Source organism: Cetorhinus maximus, chromosome 11 (assembly GCF_964194155.1).
Source record: "Cetorhinus maximus chromosome 11, sCetMax3.hap1.1, whole genome shotgun sequence".
NCBI lineage: Eukaryota > Metazoa > Chordata > Chondrichthyes > Lamniformes > Cetorhinidae > Cetorhinus > Cetorhinus maximus.
The window spans coordinates 103,753,269-103,775,894 of record NC_135889.1 but is presented as its reverse complement, the minus strand read 5'-3'; the positions used below and the strand labels follow the sequence as shown (position 1 = coordinate 103,775,894).

General features: G+C 41.9%; 1 protein-coding gene across 5 annotated transcripts in view; it reads right to left on the bottom strand.

Annotated features, from left to right (window-relative positions):
• Positions 1–22,626, bottom strand: part of mbd5 (methyl-CpG binding domain protein 5) — a 246,082-nt gene that overhangs the window by 126,360 nt on the left and 97,096 nt on the right. For all 5 annotated transcript variants that reach the window (XR_013578004.1, XR_013578005.1, XM_078552521.1 and 2 more), the window contains exon 2: positions 17,264–17,965. Coding sequence is in view for 3 of the 5 variants with exons in the window: in XM_078552521.1 (XP_078408647.1) it covers positions 17,264–17,373 (110 nt within the window). In the remaining 2 variants the exon portion in view is untranslated. The remainder of the gene's footprint in view (positions 1–17,263; positions 17,966–22,626) is intronic.

Sequence of the window (22,626 nt, the reverse complement as noted above, 5' to 3'; positions counted from 1 at the left end):
CAGCTAGTCAGAAGTCAACTTGTTCCATTTTGTGAAAATGTAATAAAAACACTATTTAAAAAGGGAGGCAGAGAGAAAACAGGGAATTATAGACCAGTCAGCCTGACGTCGGTAGTGGGAAAAATTCTAGAGTCCATTCTAAAAGATTTAATAGCTGAGCATGTGGAAAACAGTGGCAGAATTGGACAGAGTCAGCATGGATTTATCAAAGGGAAATCATGCTTGACAAATCTACTGGAATTTTTCGAGGATGTAACTAGTAGAGTTGATGAGGGGGAGCCAGTGGATGTGGCTTATTTGGACTTTCAGAAAGCTTTCGACAAAGTCCCACATAAGAGATTGGTATGTAAAATTAAAGAGCATGGGATTGGGGGTAGAGTATTGAGATGGATAGAAAACTGGTTGGCAGACAGGAAACAAAGAGCAGGAATAAACGGGTCTTTTTCCGAATAGCAGGCAGTGACTAGTGGGGTACCGCAGGGATCGGTGCTGGGGCCCCAGTTATTCACAATATATATTAATAATTTAGATGAGGGAACTAAATGTAACATCTCCAAATTTGCAGATGACACAAAGCTGGGTGGGAGGGCGGGCTGTGAGGAGGATACAGAGCTGCTTCAGTGTGATTTGGACAAGCTGAGTGAGTGGGCAAATGCATGGCAGATGCAGTATAATGTGGGTAAATGTGAGGTTATCCATTTTGGTAGCAAAAACAGGAAGGCAGATTATTATCTGAGTGGCTATAAATCGAGGGACGGGAATGTGCAATGAGACCTGGGTATCCTTGTGCACCAATCGCTGAAGGTAAACATGCAGGTGCAGCAGGCGATAAAGAAGGCAAATGGTATGTTGGCTTTTATAGCCAGAGGATTAGAGTACAGGAACAGGGATGTCTTGCTGCAATTGTACAGGGCCTTGGTGAGACCACACCTGGAATATTGTGTTCAGTTTTGGTCTTATCTGAGGAAGGATGTACTTGCTATAAAGGGATTGCAGCAAAGGTTTACCAGACTGATTCCTGGGATGATGGGACTGACATATGAGGAGAGATTGAGTCGATTAGGATTATATTCGCTGGAGTTCAGAAGAATGAGGGGGGATCTCATAGAAACCTACAAAATTTTTAACAGGACTAGACAGGGTAGATGCAGGAAGGATGTTCCTGATGGTGGGGGAGTCCAGAACCAGGGGTCATAGTCTGAGAATATGGGGTAGACCATTTAGGACTGAGATGAGGAGAAATTTCTTCACCCAGAGAGTGGTGAGCCTGTGGAATTCATTACCACAGAAAGTAGTTGAGACCAAAATATTGTATGTTTTCAAGAAGGAGTTAAGATATAGCTCTAGGGGCAAAAGGGATCAAAGGGTATGAGGAGAAAGCGGGAGCAGGCTATTGAGCTGGACGATCAGCTATGATCATAATGAATGGCGGAGCAGGCTCTAAGGGCCGAATGGCCTACTCCTGCTCCTAGTTTCTATGTTTCTATTTGTAAAACATAACTAATAATGTTTCTCTCCAGATTTCCAAAACCATATTTTGCAGGTCTCCAATTTGTACCCATTAATTCTACCCCCACAAGTCAAGTGATGCACAGTGGGCACTGGCAAGGTCCAATGATGTTAAGACCATTCCTTATGTGAGAGCCCAGAAAGATTGTCACATTGTTTTCAGCCATGGAATCTTTTGGCTTCATTCTGTTCGCAAATAATTGGGATTTCCAAAGCTGGGAACTGAACATTCAAGGGTATTTGGCAATTTAGAAGAAAGGAAAAGGAAGGAGGTGGAGTAGCTCTGTTAGTAAAGGGTGACATCAGCACAGTACTGAGAAATTATCTGGGCTTGAAAGATCAAGATGTAGAATCATCGTGGGTGGAGAGAAAAAATAAATACCACAGGAAAGGAGGCAGTGGTGGGAGTAGTTGATAGGCCCCTTAACAGTAGCTATGCTGCCGGACAGAGAATAAATCAAGAAATAATGGAGCTTTTTAAGGAAGCTACTGCAATAATCGTGGGTGATTTTGATCTGGACAAATCAAATTGGCAAGGGTAGCCTCGAGGCTGACTTCATAGAATGTACCCTGGACGGTTTTTTAGAATATCTTCTTGAACCAACCAGAGAAGAGGCTATTTCAGCCCTGGTGCTGTACAATGAAGCAGGATTAATTAATGTCCTCAAATTAAAGGATCCTCTAGCATGATGAATTTCACATTCAGTTTGAGGATGAAAAACTTGGGTCTTAAATTTAAATAAAGGCAATTATAAGGGTATGAAGATAGAGTTGGCTACAGTAGACTAGGAAAATAGAAGGAGTAGCCATTTTAAGGACATATTCCATAACTCTCAAATAACATATATTCCATTGAGAAAGAAAGGTCCTATGAGAAGGGCATGCCATCCGTGGCTAAATAAGGAAGTTGAGAATGGTATAAAATTGAAAGAAAAGATATACAATGCTGTGAAGATTAGTGGTAGGTCAGAAGGTTGGGAAAAGTTTAGAAACCAGCAAAGAAAGAGTAAAAAAAAGTAAAGAGGGAAAAATTAGAACACGAGAATAAACTAGCAATGACTTGAATGAAGGGACCAAGTGCACTGTCATTAGATTTGTGGATGATACAAAGATAGACACAAAAGCAACTGGTAAGGAGGACAAAGAGTCTGCCAATGGATATAGCTAGGTTAAGTGAGTGGGCAAAAATTTGGGAGATGGAATGTAGCATGGGAAATGTGCAGTTGTCCATTTGGCAGGAAAAATAGAAAAGCAGAGTATTGTTTAAATGGAGAGACACTGCAGAATGCTACAGTGTTTCAGATGTCCTTGTACATGAATCACAACAAGTTAGTATGCAGGTACAGCACGTAATAAGGAAGGCAAATGGAATGTTAGCCTTTATTGCAAAGGGAATGGAGTATAAAAGTAGGGACGTGTTGCTATAACTGTACAGGGCATTGGTACTAGAGTACTGTGTAGTTTTTGTCTTCTTCGTCATGTCCCAGTATATTATGAACTTTCAGTCAATACTTCTAAAACTGGAACTAAACAGACTATTAAAATGACTGCTGCAAATCATGTGACCTTTGGCAGTTTGAGATTCAGGCAGTTCCAAGTTTCAATCGAATGTACCTAATTAATATGGGCCTTCACAGTCATCTGGGGAATTCACACATCCCTTTGTTGGACAAAGGGGACATCGAAACTCAATGTATGTAAGACAGATATGAATGGATCCTATCAATCTTATATTGTATTACGATGGTTTCCCTCATTCAAACTAGATGGGGAGAATCTCAAGGTGTCAAATAACAACACAGGATGAATGGAAACAACATATACGCCAACCTTTGTTTAGAAAAAGGACTTTGAACTTGTGGAAGCCACAATGAGAACACCAGTTTTGTTGTTGGTTTTAAAACCAAAAAGAAGCTGCTTACTAACAGAGTTCCACCAAAAGCCATTGAACTAGCTGCAAGTCATGCAAGAAGCCAAGGTAATAAACAGCAATGCCTTGAAAGTGGGAAATCCCATCAGAGAGGAGGATTCCCCAATCTCTGCCAGTTAAAGTTCACTTGAGAACCAACCTCAGAAATTCAACTACAAGAAAACTCTCAGCCTGCTGAGAGTCCATTGCTTTATGAGACATTCACTTCAACTTTCAAGCATCAACTGCATTTAAGAAGTCTGGGAAGAGTGTCCTGCAGTCAGCATCATGGTGAAGCAGTTTGGGAAGGGTGTCCTGCAGTCAGTTCTTGTTGGAAATAGACAGCGCAAGAGCACGGCGGAGAGATCAGAACAAGTGCGGGGAAGCATCAAAAAGTGACGTCAGCACAAAGATGAGAGCTGATCGGTGAGTACTGGGTAAGTGTTTTTCTCCAGTTTAAAATAGATTAAGCTAAGGAAAGGTAAGGGCTCTAGTTTTTATTTAAAGTACATAAATAATTTAATGCTTTTTTTAAACTGTATTTAACTTAAAATAAGGTTTTTTTTTCAGCTGGAGACATGGCAGGGCAGCTCAGTCCAGTGTTATGTACCGCCGGCAACATATGGGAAGTCCTAGACATTCCTTGCGCACTGACCGATTACGTGTGCAGGAAGTGCCACCAGCTGCAGCTACTTGAGCTCCGAGTTTAGGAGCTTGAGCAGCAGCTGGAGGCACTGAGGTGTATCTGCGAGGCTGAGAGTTTCGTGGATAGCACGTTTTTAGACATGGTCACCCCAGAGCTTACGGAAGTGCAGACAGAGAGGGAATGGGTGACCATCAGTCAGAAGAAAGGTTTTCAGGCAGGTAATCAGGAAATCCCCAGGGTGCATCTCACTCGAGAACCATTTTTGTGTTGGAAAACGGTCAAAGTGACGGTTCTTCTGGGGAATGCAGCCATGCTCATGGTACTGAGTGGCTCAGCTGCACAGGGAGGGAGGAAAAAGAGGGCAAGAGCAATAGTGGTAGGAGTCTCGATAGTAAGGGGAACGGACAGATATTTCTGCGGCCATAGACGTGACTCCAGGATGGTGTGTTGCCTCCCTGGTGCCAGGGTCAAGGATGTCACTGAACGGCTGCAGGGCAATCTAAAGGGGGAGAGCAAACAGACGGAGACCGTAGTACATATTAGTACAAATGACATAGGTAGAAAGAGGGATGAGATCCTGCAAGCAGAATTTAGGGAGCTAGGAAACAGATTTAAAAACAGGACCTCAAAAGGTAGTAATCTCTGGAGTAGTGCTAGTGAGTATAAAAATGGGAGGTTAGTCCAGATGAATGCGTGGCTGGAGAGATGGTGCAGGAGGGAGGGCTTTAGATTTCTGGGATACTGGGACCGTTTCTGGGAGCAGTGGGACCTGTACAAGGCAGACAGGTTGCACCTGACCAGAATGGGACCAACATCCTTGCGGGGAGGTTTGCTAGTGCTGTTGCGGAGGGTTTAAACTAACTTGGCAGCGGGATGGGATTCTGATAGGAGGTTCAGCAGGAGGAGATGCACAGCGTTAGGAGAGAGAGCAAGTTGAGTCTGGAAGGCATAGAAATTATAGGTCAGTTAAGGCACAAAGGAGTTTGGCAAGGTTGGATGGTATTTATTTTAACGCAAGGAGTCTGACAAATAAGGCAGATGAGTTGAGGGCATAAATTAACACATGGAAGTATGATGTCATTGCTGTCACAGAGAAATGGTCGAGAGAGGGGCAGGATTGGCAGCCAGGATAGAGGGTCTTCAGGCAAGACAGGAAAGGAGGTAAAAGAGGGGGTATCGCAATATTGATCAAGGAATCAATTACAGCAGTAAGGAGGGATGACATCTTAGAAGGCTCCTCAAATGAAGCCATATGGGTAGGACTGAAAAACAAAAAAGGAGCAATCACATTGCTGGGAGTGTACTTTTGGCCCCCAAACAAACAGTCAGAGAGAAACAGAACAACAGATATGTAGGCAAATTTCAGAGAAGTGCAAAAATAATAGGATAGTGATAGTGGGGGATTTCAACTTCCCTAACATTAACTGGGTTAGTCATAGTGTGATAGGCTTAGAGGGAGCAGAATTCTTAAAACACATCCAGGAGAGCTTTTTAAGCCAGCATGTAGAAGGTGCTACAAGAGACTTAATTAAGTCCTGGACTTAATTTTAGGGAATGAAGTCAGGCAAGCGGTAGAGGTATCAGTGGGGGAGCATTTTGCAGATAGTGGTCACAACTCCGTTAGATTCGAGGTTGTTATGGAAAAGGACAAGGATGGGCCAGAAATCAAAGCTCTAAATTGGGGGAAGGCCGATTTTATTAAGATCAGATATGATTTGGTCAGTGTGGACTGGGAGCAGCTACTTTTAGGTAAATCTGTGACAGAGCAGCGGGACTCATTCAAGAAGGAAATAGGGAGAGTACAGGGCCAACATATTCCAGTAAAGACAAAGGGTGGGACCAACAAATCCAGGGAACCCTGGATGTCGAGGGATATACAGGATTGGAAAAAGAGAAGCTTATGGCAGATACCATGGGCTCAAAACAACAGAAGCCCTAGAGGAGTATAGAATGTGTAGGGGGGAAACTTCAAAAGGAAATTACGAGAGCAAAAAGGGAGCATGAAAAGACATTGGCAGGTAAAATAAAGGAAAATCCAAAGTTATTTTAAAAGTACATTAAGAGTAAGAGGATAACTAGGGAAAGAGTAGGGCCCATTAAGGACCAAAGAGGTAATTTGTGTGGAGCTGGAAGATGTAGGTAGGGTTCTAAATGAATACTTTGTGTCGGTGTTCACAAGAGAGAGGGACGACATTGGTATGGAAATCAGGCAGAAGGACTGTGATATAATTAAAGAAATTAGCATAGAAAGGGAGGAGGTTCTAAGTGGTCTGGCAGGCTTAAAAGTAGATAAATCTCCAGGCCCGGATGAAATGTATCCCAGGCTTTTGAGTGAGGCAAGGGAGGAGATAGCAGGAGCGCTGACAATAATTTTCAATACCTGTCTGGCCACAGAAGAGGTGCCAGAGGACTGGACCGTTATTCAAGAAGGGAGGAAGGGATAAACCAGGGAACTACAGGCCAGTCAGTCTAACCTCAGTGGTGGGGAAACTATTGAATTAATCTACACTTGGAGATGCAGGGATTGATCAAGGAAAGTCAGCATGGTTTTGTTAAGGGGAGGTTACGTCTGACCAATATGATTGAATTTTTTGAAGAGGTGACCAGGTGTGCAAATGAGGGTAATGCACTTGATATAGTCTACTTGGACTTCAGCAAGACTTTTAATAAGGTCCGGCATGGGAGACTGATAATGAAGGTAAGAGCTTATGGAATCTAAGGCAATCTGGCAAATTGGATCCAGAATTGGCTGAGTGGCAGGAAGCAGAGGGTCATGGTTGAGGGGTGGTTTTGTGACTGGATGCCTGTATCCAGTGGGGCTCCACAGAGATCGGTGTTGGGTCCCTTGCTGTTTGTGGTATATATAAACGATTTATTCTTGAAGGTTGGAGGGTTGATCAGTTAGTTCGCGGATGACACAAAAATTGGTGGGGTGGTAAATAGGGAGGAGGATAGCCTTAGATGACAGAAGGATATAGACGGGCTGGTCAGATGGGCTGATGAGTGGCAAATGGAATATAATCTGGGTAAGTGTGAGGTGATGCACTTGGGCAGAACAAACAGGGCACGGGAATACACAATGAATGGTAGGACCCTGGGAAGTACCGAGGATCAGAGGGACCTTGGTGTGCATGTCCATCTGCCCTTAAGGTAGCGGAGCAGGTAAATAAGGTGGTAAAGGAGGGATACTTGCCTTTATTAGCTGAGGCATAGAATATAAGAGCAGGGAGATTATACTGGAACTGTATAAAGCGCTGGTTAGGCCACAGCTAGAGTATTGCGTGCAGTTCCGGAATCCGCGTTATAGGAAGGATGTGATTGCACTAGAGAGAGTGCAGAGGAGATTTACCAGGATGTTGCCTGGGCTGGAGGGTTTTTGTTATGAGGAGAGATTGGATAGATTGGGGTTATTTTCTCCAGAGCAGAGGAGATTGAGGGGGGGATATGGTTGAGGTGTATAAAATTATGAGGGGCATAGATAGGGTAGAGAAGAAGGAGCTTTTCCCCTTGGTGGAGGGATCAATAACCAGGGGGCATAGATTTAAGGTAAAGGGCAGGAGGTTTAGCGGGGATGTGAGGAAGAATTTTTTTGCCAAGAGGGTGTTGGGAACCTGGAACTCACTGCCTGAAAGGGTGGTAGAGGCAGAAACCCTCATAACATCTAAGAAGTATTTGGGTGCGCACTTGCATTGCCATGGCATATAGGGCTATGGGCCTAGTGCTGGAGAATGGGATTAGAATAGTTAGGTACTTGTTTGACCGGTGCAGACTCGATGGGCCAAAGGGCCTTTTTCTGTGCTATAGACCTCTATGACTCTATAAGAAACTACAGGCCTCACATGAAAGAGATTGAGATAATTGTAAGCTGTAACAGTATATTACTAAGCTTTGTGTGTGAAAGACATGAGCGAGTGACACATTGCATTAAATTCAAGATAGGTGTGTGATAATAAATAAGCTTCTTTATTTTTAAACTTACAAAAACTTGCTGCTGTAATTATTTAATTTGGACACTCACTCCGAGGGTAAGAAAACATTCACCTCTTACATATAAACATACTGATCACAGGCAGTAAAAGGAAACACACAAATTCTGTCCATGACTCCTTACTTTTAGAGGGTACACTTGGATTGGAGGCAGTTCAAAGAAAATTCACAAGATTGATCCCTGCGATGAAGGGGTTGTCTTATGAAATACATTTGAGCAGGTTGTGTCTGTCCTCACTGGAGTTCAGAAGACTGGGCGGCGATCTTATCGAAATATATAAAATGCTCAGGGTGCTTGACAGGGTAGATGCCGAGGGGATGTTTCCCGTGTGGAGGAATCTCGAACTAGGGGCCACAGTTTCAAAGTGAGAGGTCTCTGATTGAAAATGGAGACAAGGAGGAATTTCTTCTCTCAGAGGGTCGTTACTCTTTGGAATTCTCTACCCCAAAGAGCAGTGCACACTAGTCATTGAATATATTCATGAGAGTTAGATAAATTTTTTATCTACAAGGGAATCAAGGGTTATGGGGGGCAGGCAAGGAAGTAGAGTGAAGGCCACAATCAGATCAGCTGGGAGGCAGTGGCATAGTGGTATTATCATTGAATGGTATTCAAGACCCAGGGTAATGCTCTGAGGATGTGGGTTCGAATCCCACCACGGCAGATGGTGAAATTTGAATTTAATAAAAATCTGGAATTAAAAGTCTAATGATGACCATGAAACCATTGTTGATTGTCGTAAAAACTTACCATGTTCAACTAATGCCCTTCAGGGAAGGATATCTGCTGTCCTTACCTGGTCTGGCCTACATGCGACTGTAGACCCACAGGAATGTGCTTGACTCTTAAATGTCCTCTCAATTAGGGATGGGCAATAAATGCTGGCCTAGCCAGTGACGCCCACATCCCACTAATGAATAAAAAAAAGCCATGATCTTATTGAATAGTGGGCCAGGCTTGAGGGGCCAAACGGTCCACACCGTTTCTTATTTATGTTTTGATGTTCTTATAATCCATTCTTCTGCTTCAAAATAATGATAGTTGTTTGAAAGGGAGAAGGCAAACAATCTGGCTTTTCCTGAATTGGCAACTAATCTGTGGCGGTGCCCAGAAAAGCAAGAGCTTTTTAAACTATAGTGCAAAACCTAATTTTGGTGTCTCATTATGGAGACTGGCAAAAACAGTGTGTGGCTCTCAACTTTTACCTTGAGCATTTGGGTTCTAAAAATAAGCTTCTGGAGCTGGCGTTTTGACAGAGGAATACTGCTGTATTGGTGAGATCCTGAGCAGCTTAAATACAAACATAGGCCTATACTTACTGTTTCTGTCAATCCCCCATTATTTGGGGTGCTTTATGAGGGTAACAGAACTTCTGAGCTTGCTAATTTGCATAAAAAGGTAACGAGTTAATTCCAAAACCGGCTGCAGCACAGGGATGCAGACAGCCTCTGTTCTTCCTGCATCATTTTTTAATTACTTGCACAAGCTTGGTCGTCAGAAAAAAAATCAGGTCTCCCTCCATTCACCTCCAAATGCTGAGAGCCTGAAACCAACTGGTGTCCCTCATTCAAGTAACACAAATGCTGAGAACTATGCTGGAGGATATGCTTTCCTCAATTCAAACTCCTTTGCATATACTGGCCTACATACAGGTGGGTACATTCTGTGCAGGCTGGCCACAGGACAGGAAGATACCCAGCTGAAAAATCAGTGGGCAGAAAGTCTAATCCGTAGATATCTCAGCAGTGACGGAAAATTCCAGCAGCATAGGCAAGTCAAACCTCCCATGGAGACCAGGAGTGATAAATATATAAGACAGATTTTATATTTAGATATAGAAAAATAAATTCTCATTAATGGAGCTAACTGGGGAAGAATTCAGTGAATGCTCGCCAATTCCTCCGGCAAACATCTGGATCTGCAAGGCTGCCACATTTTGAATATATCTACACACCTGCAAATTAAAATCTACAAAATTCAGCTCACGCTTCAATGCAGTTTTGTTCAGATGATCCAACATAGCACTTTAAAGCACTTCAACCAACATTTAGAAAAACAAACTTCACTGGATCAGACAGGCTTTCGGAAGTTTGAAGTTGAACCGAAGCACTGCTGGAACTACATCACATTAGAATAGTCACTTTGGCTCATCAAAAGAACTCCAAACATTTTTAACTATTGCTGTGGAGCAGTGAAAAGACCACCTAGCAAAAATGGAAACAACTGACTTCAAATTTAGCACAAATATATGTTAAAAAAAATCTCCCAAATACTATTTTTGGGAACTGTGCCAAAAAGACTGCAATGAGCGGCATGACATAATGGAGCCTTCTTCAACAGTTTTTCAGTGAGATGCATAGCCACTAACAATGCACATCAGAAGCAATGATTGCAAGGGTCTAGTTACTGATGTTGTATATGCATTTTGCAACGGTCAGTCTTCTGAATTTAGGTTTTGCATTGGTTAGAAAAGCTAGTTTTCAACCACCAAAATCCATTTAGTAAAAAACAAAGTTGATCCCAAATTAGTTGGTTGGAACATAGGAGGAGAGTAGGCCATTCAGGTGGTCGAACCTGCTCCGCCAATCAGTACAATCACGGCTAATCGTCCACTTCAACGTCTTTCTCCCCACACCATCCCATATTCCTTTATGTCATTAGTACTTAGAAATCTGTCAACCTCTCCTTTAAACATACTCAATGACTGAGCTTTAACTGTCCTGAGGTAGAGGGTCCCAAAGATTCACAACCCTCTGTAAAAAAAAAAAAATCTCCTCATCTCAGTCCTAAGTGGCTTCCCTCTTACTTTGAATTGTGTTCCCTGGTTCAAGACCCCTTAGCCATTGGAAACAGCTTAACTGCATCTACCCTGTCTATCCCTCAGGCTGAAAATATTTGAATAACTTTATTATTATGACAATATAGAAATACAGAAGTTCTTGTTGGCCTTGAGATGCCTGTATCCTACTAACATCCCGACAAATAAACTCTTCCAGGATGTTGTGGTGTCTCGTCCACGTCTCAAATTATGAGAGCCAAGCCAGTCATTAATAGCAAACTATTTGACTGTGAGGAATATCAGTCATATCTATACTCTCCTCGCTCAACACCTACATACATGCACTTCTTAGAGGGGTGAGCAAAAAACAATCATGAACAGCTCCGATTGATCTTGGCACAGGTCAGGTGTGTTCCTACTTCTGTCCTAATTGTGATCCATTAACTCAGTACAGTACAGGAATTTGAAGTTCGAGCCTTGCAATAAGTTTGTTCCTTGCATAACCCCCTCTCCCAAAAGGATAATGACTGTGACAACTGTTTGCAATATTTTTGCAACTTTAATGTAAAAATGTCCCTAGGCACTTCATAAGTAGGAATAAATGAAAATGCATTTTGAACCAGGAAAAGCGCAGGCTATTATCATGCGTCACATGATGCAGTTACCCATAGAGCTGCTCTCTTGGAAAAGTTTATTAGACTTGCTAATACATTTTATAGCCCCTTATGAAACAAACTGAGTCAGTGCAATTGCCATTTCATGGCAGTGACTTCCTGACTCATCCTGACCAGCCACCTTAACCTTGTGTGATGAATGTCTAGTTCATAGTTTATGTTAGTATTTCACAGGTAATGTTTAGCTCTGGCAAAATTGTTGTGAAGGTAATTAAGATGCTGGGCTTCAGAGATTGCCGGAACACCTAAAAAAAAAGCCAGAATAGAAGAGATGGGGGCCATAAAACAGCAGGTGGACTTACTTAGCTGGAGAACTGGAGACGTGAAGTATACACCGCTTGCAAAGAAATGCAGTCCAGAGAGGTGTTGTGTTTTGTGAGTTAGAGCTAAATTAATTAAAAAGCATTCAGTGAACCCTGAAAGACTATGTTGCCATGGAGATGGGTGGAGCTTAAGATGGTTCTCTGGTTTCAATTTACCTGTGTTTGCTCAGAGAGGGGGTTGATTGCAGCCTCGTTGCTGCTCACAAAGGTCTGGGAGCTGTTAGCAGGTTCCAGACAGTTAGGGCTCAGAGAAGTCCTGGGAAGCTGAGAAGGTGGCAGAAGGTCACTGGTTCCGTGTCAGGCAGTTAGGATTCAGAGAAACCTGGGAGCCATTTATAGCTTGGTGCAGCCAGGAGGCTGGAGTTTGGAGAAACCCGGGGCAGTTCCAGCTTAGCGAAGCTAGCTGCCTGTGAAATATCTAGAATTGTGCCAGTAATTAGAGGCAGGAGCGTAGCTTTGTGAATCCTGTGGAATGCAGTTTCAGGTGGAGAGACTGAAACATCAGGAGGTGAGCAGTCATTGAGGTAGTCCAAGCTGGAGTGGCTTTTGAGGAAATTCAGAAGCTAGATCTTCGAAAGTGAAGAGTTGAAATCTCTTGTGAGGGGGAGAGAGTTTTAACGAGATTTTCTGACTCACAGTGGTCACTGACGCCTGGGTCGGTTGCTGAGAAATCCGTGTCTTGGTCACATCTGCCATTTATTGTGCAGTGTGGTGTGTTTGCCTATAGTTTACCTATTAATTCATATTTACCTCATGTTAATTCTGAATGTTAGAGTACAAGATTGATATTGGAAATTGTTTTACTTTAACTTTGTATAGTAAAGTTTATTTTATTTGTTTAAAACCATGGAATCTTGTGGCATTATTCTCTCAGTGGGTAACATATTTCTAACTTTGTCTACATGAAACAAAAAGTTACTAGTCCCTAACTGGATCATAACACTTGCCACTCTTACCAACTCAAATTCTTACCCCCGCAGAGCTCCCCAGCTATGCGAAGGTTCTCAAGTGTACCACAATCAAGTATATTGAAAGTTAGAATTAAACGAGTTTTGATGAAAATTTTAAAGGTGACAGGGAAGTACAGAAGAGCAGCAAGGCCGAGGTGGCTGAAGGCCAATGTCCCCAATGCTGAGTGAGAGGAATGAAGGGTTTAGAATAAGAGTTGGGGTGGAGAGATTGTAGATGCGATGGGTTAAGGCTCTGATCTATAATCATGAAGGATTCATACATGAGACTAAAGATTCTGAATTGAATGTATTGGAAGATGGGCGGCCAGTGTAGATCAGTGACGATGGGAGCAATGGGCAAATAAAACTCAGCACATGAAAAGATGCACAACAGAGTTTTGCACGAGTTTACGCAGAGTGGAGGGTGACAGGCCATATTACAATTAAAAGCCATCCTGCTAGATATGCTCTGATCGTGCCCATTAAATAACTGTTCGAGAGTAAAGTGGAAGAAATTATCCAGGTTCATGAGTCTTGAAGAGGAAAGCTACTGGATTGATCCCTAACTGAAAAGCCCTTAGCTGTCACAGTTGGCTCAGACAGCTAGATTTTTTCACTCAAGCAAACTGAAAGCTAGATTTAATGCGAGTGTTTAAAATGTTGTAAGGGGATGAAACATGAACCTTGAGAAAACAGACATCCAAAGACTATAAAGTTGTTAAATGTGGTTCTGGAGAAGGATGGAGCGGGTCAGTTGGTAAGAAAACAAGAGCAATGAAGAAGTTCTCAGGATGGTGGAGGAGGAAAGATCATTGGTGAATATCATCAAGAAAAGGCAAAAAGGTTGGACTGGCCATATTCTAAGGCATGAGAACTGGCTGAAGGAGGTGACTGAAGGAAGATTAAAGGGATGTAGACCACAAGGGAGGAAGAGAATGGTGGTGTTAAAAAAACTTGAATTGAAAATGGGAGGCTCCTTTGTGCAACTGAAGAGGAAAGCAAAAACCGTGTAGCGTGGAGAAATTAGCAGAGGACCAGGCAGATCACTGCTACCTGTTTAGAATGGTGAAGGGACTTCACAGTGTCTATGTAGATAGATTATTTGAATGAGATAGGTTAGGGAACGAAAGGAATCAGGTGCACAAGCTATGCAAGGGCTAGGATAAATGCAAGTACTTTTAAAAAAAATATATACAAGGGATTACTGACATGAAAAGCAAATTACCAGCTTAAGATAATCGCAAAATACTGCAGATGCCTGAAATCTGAGACAAAAACAGAAAATGCTGGAAAAACTCAGCAGGTCTAGCAACGTCTGTGGAGAGAGAAACAGAGTTGACGTTTCGAGTCCATATGACCCTTCTTCAGAGCTGAACAGAAGTGGAAATGTGATGAAATTTATATTGTTTAAGGGGGTGGAGCAGATGAAGCTGGATAGAAGGCCAGCGATAGGTGGGGACAAAGGAGAGACTAACAAAGACGTCATGAACTAAAGGACAAAGGGGGCTAAAAAAGGTGCTGATAGTGGCGTAAAGGTAAGGAAGCAGAATGTGATAATAGCAGAACAAGGGTAGCATTGTGTGAAAGAACAACGTAGAACAAGTAACAGATGGCCCTTTGGGGATGGGGTGGTGGGGAAAAAGGATAGAAAATGGGATACAAGGGGGGGGACAAAACCATGGATAAATGAATGAAAGAAAATAAAATAAAATAAATGGATAAAAATAAAAATGAATGTAGAAAAAAGGGGGATTAAAAAAGGGTGAGGCTTGTGTGCCGAGTGCAAATCCACTGTCGAAGTTCACAAATCAGCTGGATGAGTTCATTTCTATACCTAATATCACCACGTACAAAAATTATCAGGGGTGGTGGATGTCTATTTTGGGATCACTGTATTCTCCTGGAACTTTAAGTTCAGGAAAGGGATTTCCCAGATTTAGTTTCAAACCTGCTTAGATAATCACCTGAAGGGGGCCAAAAAGTAACAAATGGGAGGGTACATACATTGTCTTGATATCAGGCTTGATGGACCAGCCCATCTTAAAGTATATTCACATGATTGCATGCCTTGCAATACTCAAATTTAAAACCCTGATCCTCATTTTCAACTCCTTCCACTGTGTCCCCCACCTTTACTTTGCAACTGCCTTCTGGCTGGCATGCCTGCCTGCCCTCAGGTTCCATCTTTTCCTTGTATAATACCATGGGCATTTTCTGTACTAAAGGTGTTACATAAATGCAAGTTCCTGTAATAGTAGTAGCAATGCACATTATAAAATTCTGTTTGAGAGAGAACACTCAGCACTTGCAATCAGCTACCCTCAGTAATGTGAAAGTTTGTTAAAATCTATAAGCCCCATCCTATCACCACAGCAATGTAGAAAGGATGGGAATGGTAACAGGGTTGAGAGGTTAAGCAGGTGGCAGGATTCTCATGCTGATGCTGCCTGCAAAACTTCAAATGAGAAACAAAAAAAAGCCAATCTAAGAATATGGAGAAAACAAAACCATACAATTAATTGTGTTTCTAAAAGATGATTCCTTTCCCTCAAATTATACTCTAAATTGGGAACTGTACACTAACAGGGAGCAATAAAAGCCAGGGGGCGGTCCTCAGAAGTTCCTGGTCACTGCTTGAGTGACATAGCAGTGCCTTTAGATACCATTCTCAAGTAACTTTGGAAACTGCATACATCACATATTGTTGTTAGTTAAGCATTCAACATAACACTGAAATTTAATTATCCTTGCTTCTACATGCATCCCACTTTTGAAATATTCTCTACTAAGTGCTGCAGCACAGTTCTCGAAGTAGCATGCGTTCATGTACAATGTACCTTTCATAAGAATCTGCACATGATCTAGGGTATATGATCACGTAAAATGGTGGCAAACCCCAACCCAACTATCTACTGGCACCCACATGCACAATTTTAACAGAGTAGTTAAGAGCAAACAGGAGCGCACATTCTGTTCACTTTTTCTCCTTCCCATTTAAGATAATAGATATCATCCCACTATTAACTTGCTAAGACTGGTTAACTGCACACAAATTACAGATTGAACCTAGTATGTTCCCGGATTGTGTAACTATTAAATCCCATGATTTATTTACCACTGAGCTTTCAAAAAAGTACTTTTAAAATAAAGCGCATATATTTTAGAAAAAGTCGAACACTCGAAAAAACCAGTCCTATTTAAATGGAACAAGTTAAATGACCCGTGACCGTGCTGAGTAGACAGATCACAAAGAATGAGTGAAAAGCAGCAAGGAAAGTAATAACATAACTGGGCTGGAGTGCAGTTCCAATTATGTAAGGTACTGAAAAAAAATTCACAAGTAAAAATATTACTAACACAAAAATATAAACAGGAAACAGTTATTTGATCACAGTTTAAACTTACGTTATGACATGGCAGGTGGTTTTTGCTAGGCTGACCAAATCCCAGAGGGAAACTTGGCCAGGCTATCACAATGATTTTGCAATTTGTATTTATTATGAGAAGGTTTGTGCACTGAAGTCAGAAGTAATGAATCCACTACCACCTTTAGAGACTTTAAAGATTAAATTAAAACATTAACAAAAGAGAAGAAAACTTAAACACACAAGATTTCCGTTACACAGTTTTTACATTGAGTTTTATGATAGTTCCCACAAGATTCATACTTAACTAGACTCCCAATTACATAAGCCTTTCAGGCAACAGTCCAAAACAGATTATTAATCTATAAAACATTCAGCAAGGTTACCACAAGCACCTATTGTTGCTGTAAGGGAGATATTTCACACCTTCTCTCTCCCCCTCACTCGACAATGGAACCCTAAAGGCCTTTAACATAACCCTGGTTACTGGAACAGCAAACTTCTCCAGGGTGGCTAGAGGCTTTTTCACAAGTCTGTTTCACACAGTGTACCTTTCAAGATCTCACATGGTCATCCCCATACAGCGTTCCATCTTTCTTTAAATATATTTTCTCCTTTTTAATTTGTAAATTCCATTGTTTCAACTTGTCTTTTGAAGTTACTTTTCCCAGGATATAAAAATCTTTCATTATGGCCAACATTTTGGGAAAAAGAGACATAATAACTTTGCCTTATTTATCTTGCCAGTTGTCGACATCTTACCATGTCCCTTTGAACAGTCAACAACCTCTTCCCTTATCTAAAATTGCGAATTCCATTTTACTTAGCTCATTCATTAGCATTTCAAATACCTCTTTTTTACACTTAACCTCTTTGATGATTCAAACCTTGCAGTCTAACAGTCTGTTGTGTACTTAAATTATTCACACACTCAGAAACATACACGCAGACAAACATAAGCCTGCTTTAAAGTATCCCCCAGTAATATCAGGAAAAATATGATAGTCACTTCACACTATATTTGACTCCAACACCACAAGTTAAATTCACTCTCTTTCTGCATGTACCCCTCACTCCACTTTCCAAGTTGACCATCTTAAAAAATACACAGTACACATACCTCATGTACAGTACTCCATTCTGGTCAACTTGTCGCTGCCATCCGATCGGAACTTGGACTGCTGGTCCCCCGCCATCTTTTTCACCATCATTCTCATTTCCTCCATTCATTTTTACGTTTCTGCTTGTGACACCTCAAAGATATCAAAAGTCAGATGATATCTTTGGATTTCATGTCATCATGGCCTCTGAAATGTGACCAGATGGTACAGTGCTTGTCCACTGTATAAAAGTCTTCAGGAAGATGTTCCAGCTCAATGAGGAAGCATCTCTTCAAAAGCTCCCATTTTATACAAAGTCACTGCCTCATAATAATCCACATTCATTTAGTGTTGTGGGATGATTCAGAGTGTTTGGAGCTGTAGAGTAGTGCTACATGGAGAACACCCACTGCCTTCTAATCAGGATGCACATGATTCACAAAAACCTTTATTCAGTTCTAAGCTTTAAGAAGGATAATATATGTTTTGACATACAGCAGTTTTATTCAGTTTTTACTGATTCCTGCAGGCTAGTCTTGGTTTTTGAGAGTCATGGTAATCTTCCTATAATTGAACCCATAGTAGGCCACATCCTTCTCTTTAATGTATATTTTCCAGTCACGTCCAAAATACAGGTGGTTCTCACATTCAACAAAACAGCCTCCTGATTTTGCTTCTCACCACTTCCATAGCTTTGAATGATTCAGCCTTCATAAAAAATCCTGTAAATATATAAGAGTTTAGTTTAGACAACTGAAGATAAATACTCAAGAGCAAAATTAACAATTAGGTCATCAAGAAAATGGCAATAGAGGTGTGCTATAAGATACTTGCATATTATAAACTGATATCCAGTCATGAATTCTAATGAAACACTGCATCAACCCAGTACATTATTTAAAATACAAACTTTAACCATTTAGAAAACATTTGAATTATGAAAGCCAGCATTTCTTCTTGCTTTAAGTGATCTTCAAAAGAAGGGAGATTTTTTAATTTAACAAATATAGTGTTGTCAACAACAAATAACTTGAATCAGCATTTAAACTTCTCCAACTTCATACTCTAAGCCCCTTTACTCCAAATAAAACGGCATCAGAAGCCAGCACAGACACTACATAATGTCAAATGTTTGATTCTTTTTATTTGAAGAATTTCTTCATCAATTCACTTTTGTTTGGGATTTAATCATGTTAAAATTCCAATAATACATTATGTATTCAGCCTGTTTCACTGGTAAATCAAAACAATCTTTCAATACTATAAATGCAAACCTTAGAATTCCTTAAAAAATCTATAGTGTAGGACACTGTGGCACACAATTATTTAAGGCAGTTCAGGTTAAAAAACAATTAAAAAACACAGCTGTCATTGTGAAAAGAGTACTTATTCAGCTAATTAACCAAAAAACTACCACAGCATATTCAGGGTCTGCCTTCCACTTCAAATGCAGTGAATCAGCAAGTTATGGGTTCCAACCTTAGTCCTGAACATGAGAACATAATCTAGATTGATATTTCAACGTATTGCAGAGCGATTTGTTGCAGTATGGGAGATGGGGTCTTTTGTAGATGTTAAATCTCATGTTTACCCTTTCAGGTGGACACATTTGACTGCTTAGCACAATTCATAGTCTTAGACTGGCCAACACTCCTCCCTCAGCCAAAATCACTGGGTTGTTGTTAAGCACAAAGTGACTGCCATGTTAACCTCCATAAATAACAGCAGACTGCACTTCAAAGGGAACATATACATAAGAAAGGGCAAACACACAGGTGAGAGTGAGAATCTGCAAATCAAGAAATGATACAGATTTCCAGTAAATAACCAGAAGGAAACCATGTTAACAAAACACATTTGTCAGTTAGGTTTCAAAATTAGTTGCAGCTAGAGTTACTAAATGCACTGGAAATTGTTGATGTGACGCAAGGTCTCAGAGGAATCACGGATGTAGGTGGGAAGGGAAACAGTTCCTCTGACATGTCCTCCTCCTTCCTTAATCGAGGTTTTCCACCCACGGTCGTTGACAGGGCCCTCAACCGTGTCCGGCCCATCTCCCGCGCATCTGCCCTCACGCCTTCTGCTCCCTCCCAGAAACATGATAGGGTCCCCCATTTCCTCATTTATCACCCTACCAGCCTCCGCATTCAAAGGATCATCCTCCGCCATTTCCGCCAACTCCAGCATGATGCCACCACCAAACACATCTTCCCTTCACCCCCCTGGCGGCATTCCGTAGGGATCGTTCCCTCCGGGACACCCTGGTCCACTCCTCCATCACCCCCTACTCCTCAACCCCCACCTATGGCACCTCCCCATGCCCACACAGAAGATGCAACACCTGCCCCTTCACTTCCTCTCTCCTCACCGTCCAAGGGCCCAAACACTCCTTTCAAGTGAAGCAGCATTTCACTTGCATTTCCCCTAACTTAGTCTACTGCATTCGTTGCTCCCAATGCGGTCTCCTCTACATTGGAGAGACCAAACGCAAACTGGGCGACTGCTTTGCAAAACACCTGCGGTCTGTCCGCAAGAAAGACCCAAACCTCCCTGTCGCTTGCCATTTTAACACTCCATCCTGTTCTCTTGCCCACATGTCTGTCCTTGGCTTGCTGCATTGTTCCAGTGAAGCCCAACGCAAACTGGAGGAACAGCACCTCATCTTCCGACTAGGCACTTTACAGCCTTCCGGGCTAAATATTGAATTCAACAACTTTAGATCTTGAAATCCCTCCCCCATCCCCACCCCCTTTCCGTTTCTTCCCCCTCCCTTTTGTTTTTTCCAATAATTTATATAGATTTTTCTTTTCCCACCTAGTTCCATTATTTTTAAATCTATAACTGTAATGTCCTGTCAGTCTTTCCACCCCACCCCCACTAGAGCTGTACCTTGAGTGTCCTGCCATCCATTCTTAATTAGCACATTCTCTTAGATAATATCACCACCTTTTACACTTTGTCTTTGTTCCTTTGCCTGTGACATCTTTTGATTATCTGCTCCTATCACTGCTTGCTTGTCCCTACAACCACACCCCACCCACCCACCCCCCCAACTTCTCTCCCCCCACCCCCCCCCACCTTAAACCAGCTTATATTTCACCCCTCTCCTAACTTTACTCAGTTCTGCTGAAGGGTCATGAGGACTCGAAACGTCAACTCTTTTCTTCTCCAATTAAAAAAAATGCTTTGGCTACAGGAGCAGGTCAGAGACTGGACATTTTGCAACAAATAACTCACCAACTGCCACAACTATGGTCTGCCACAGGGATCAGTTCTGGGGCCTCAACTCTTTACAATTTATATAAATAATTTGGGTGATATGGTTTCTAAGTTTGCTGATGACACAAAGATGGATAGGAAAGTAAATTGTGAGGAGGACATAAGGAAGCTGCAAAAGGATATAGATAGGTGAGTGAGCAAAGATCTGGTAAATGGAGTATAATGTTGTAAAATGTGAGGTCCAATTTGGCAGGACGAATAAAAAAGAGGCATGTTATCTAAATGGTGAGAGATTGCAGAGCTCTGAGATGCAGAGGGATCTGGGTGACCTAGTGCATGAATCACAGAAAGTTAGTATGCAGGTGCAGCAAGTAATTAACAAAGCCAATAGAATGTTATCATTTATTGCAAGGGGAATTGAATACAAGAGTAGGGAGGTTATGCTTCAGTTATGCAGGCATTGGTGAGTAGCTTGCTGGGCCATTTTAAAGGTCAATTTAGAGTCAACCAGATTGCTGTGGGTCTGGAGTCACGTATATGCCAGACCGGGTAAGGTCTGAAGACCCCTTGAAGGACGTTAGTGAACCAGCAGGGTTTTCAGAACAATTAATGACAGTTGTCATAGTCCCATTACTGAGACTAGCTTTACGTTCCGGATTTATTAATTGAATTTAAATTCCACCAGCTGGCACAGTGAGATTTGAGTCCATATCCCCAGAGCAAAAGCCTGGGCCTCTTGATTACTAGTTCAGTGACATTATCACTACACCGCCATCTCCCCATCATGGCAAGTCCAATTAAATTTCTGGTCAGTAGTAACCCAACGCCCCCCCCACCTACCCTGAGGAACTCCTGCAGCAATGTTCTGGGGCTGAGATGATTGGCCTCCAACAACCTCACAACCATTTTCCTCTGTGCTAGATATAATTCCAATGCAGAGTTTTCCCTAAAATCCCACCGACTTCAATTTTGCTAGGACTTGGTCAAATACTGCCTTGAAGCCAAGGGCAGTCATTCTCATCTCATTAGTTCAGCTCTTTTGTCCATATTTGGACCAAGGCTGTAATGAGGTCAACAACAGAGTAGCCCTGGCAAAACCCAAACTGAGCATCGCTGAGCAAGTGCTGTTTGATAGCACTGTTGATGCCACCTTCCATCACTTTGCTAATGATTGAGAGTAGACTGCTGGGGTGGTAATTGGCTGGATTCGATTGGTCTTACTTTTTGTGGATACAACATACCTGGGCAATTTTCCACATTGTTGAGTAAACGCCAGTGTTATAGCTCTACTGGAACAGCTTGGCTAGAGGAACAAATGCTACTTAGTACTCCCGCCAGGATGTTGTCGGGTGCCATATCCTTTGCTGTACCCAGTGCCTTCAACCAGTTCTTGATGTCACATGGAGTGAATCGAATTGGCTGAAGACTGGCACCTGTGATGCTGAGGACCACAGGAAGAGGCATTTCTGGCAGAGGATGGTTGCAATTGCTTCAGCCCTGTCTTTTGTACTGTGTGCTGGGCTCCCCCATCATTGAGGATGGGGATCTTTATGCAGCACCCCCTCCAGTTAGCTGTTTAAGTATCCACCACCATTCACGACTGGATTGAGTAGGGCTGTAGAGCTTTGATCTGATCTGTTGGTTGATGTTTGGTATGCTTATAGTCCTGTGCTGTAACTTTACCAGGTTGGAACCTTGTTTTTAGGTATGGCTGGTGCTGCTTCTGGCATGCTCGCCTGTACTCTACATTGAGCCAGAACTGATCCTCTGGCTTGATGGTAATGGTAGAGTGAGTGATATGCTGGGATATGTGGTTACAGATGTGATTGACCACTGACTTTACAATATCTACACAAGTGGGTAAAAATGTCAGCCTCTGGAGTTCCAAAATTGATCTTCTGACTTCTTCTGAAACATTAACACATGTAGCATCTATGACCAATATATAAGCATCTCACCAATGGGGTCCTCTTTATGATAAGCATGTTGGGGAAAGTCATTATTGGCTTTTTTGTTGCTGTTGATTTTTGTATATTTTCCTGAATACTTAATGATATTTTCCATGGTGTTGAGTTAAAGTTTTCATCTGGTTGTGTATGGTGGATGAACATGACTTGGTTGGTAATGTCACAGCACTAACTATTTACACCCATTCAGCTCACTT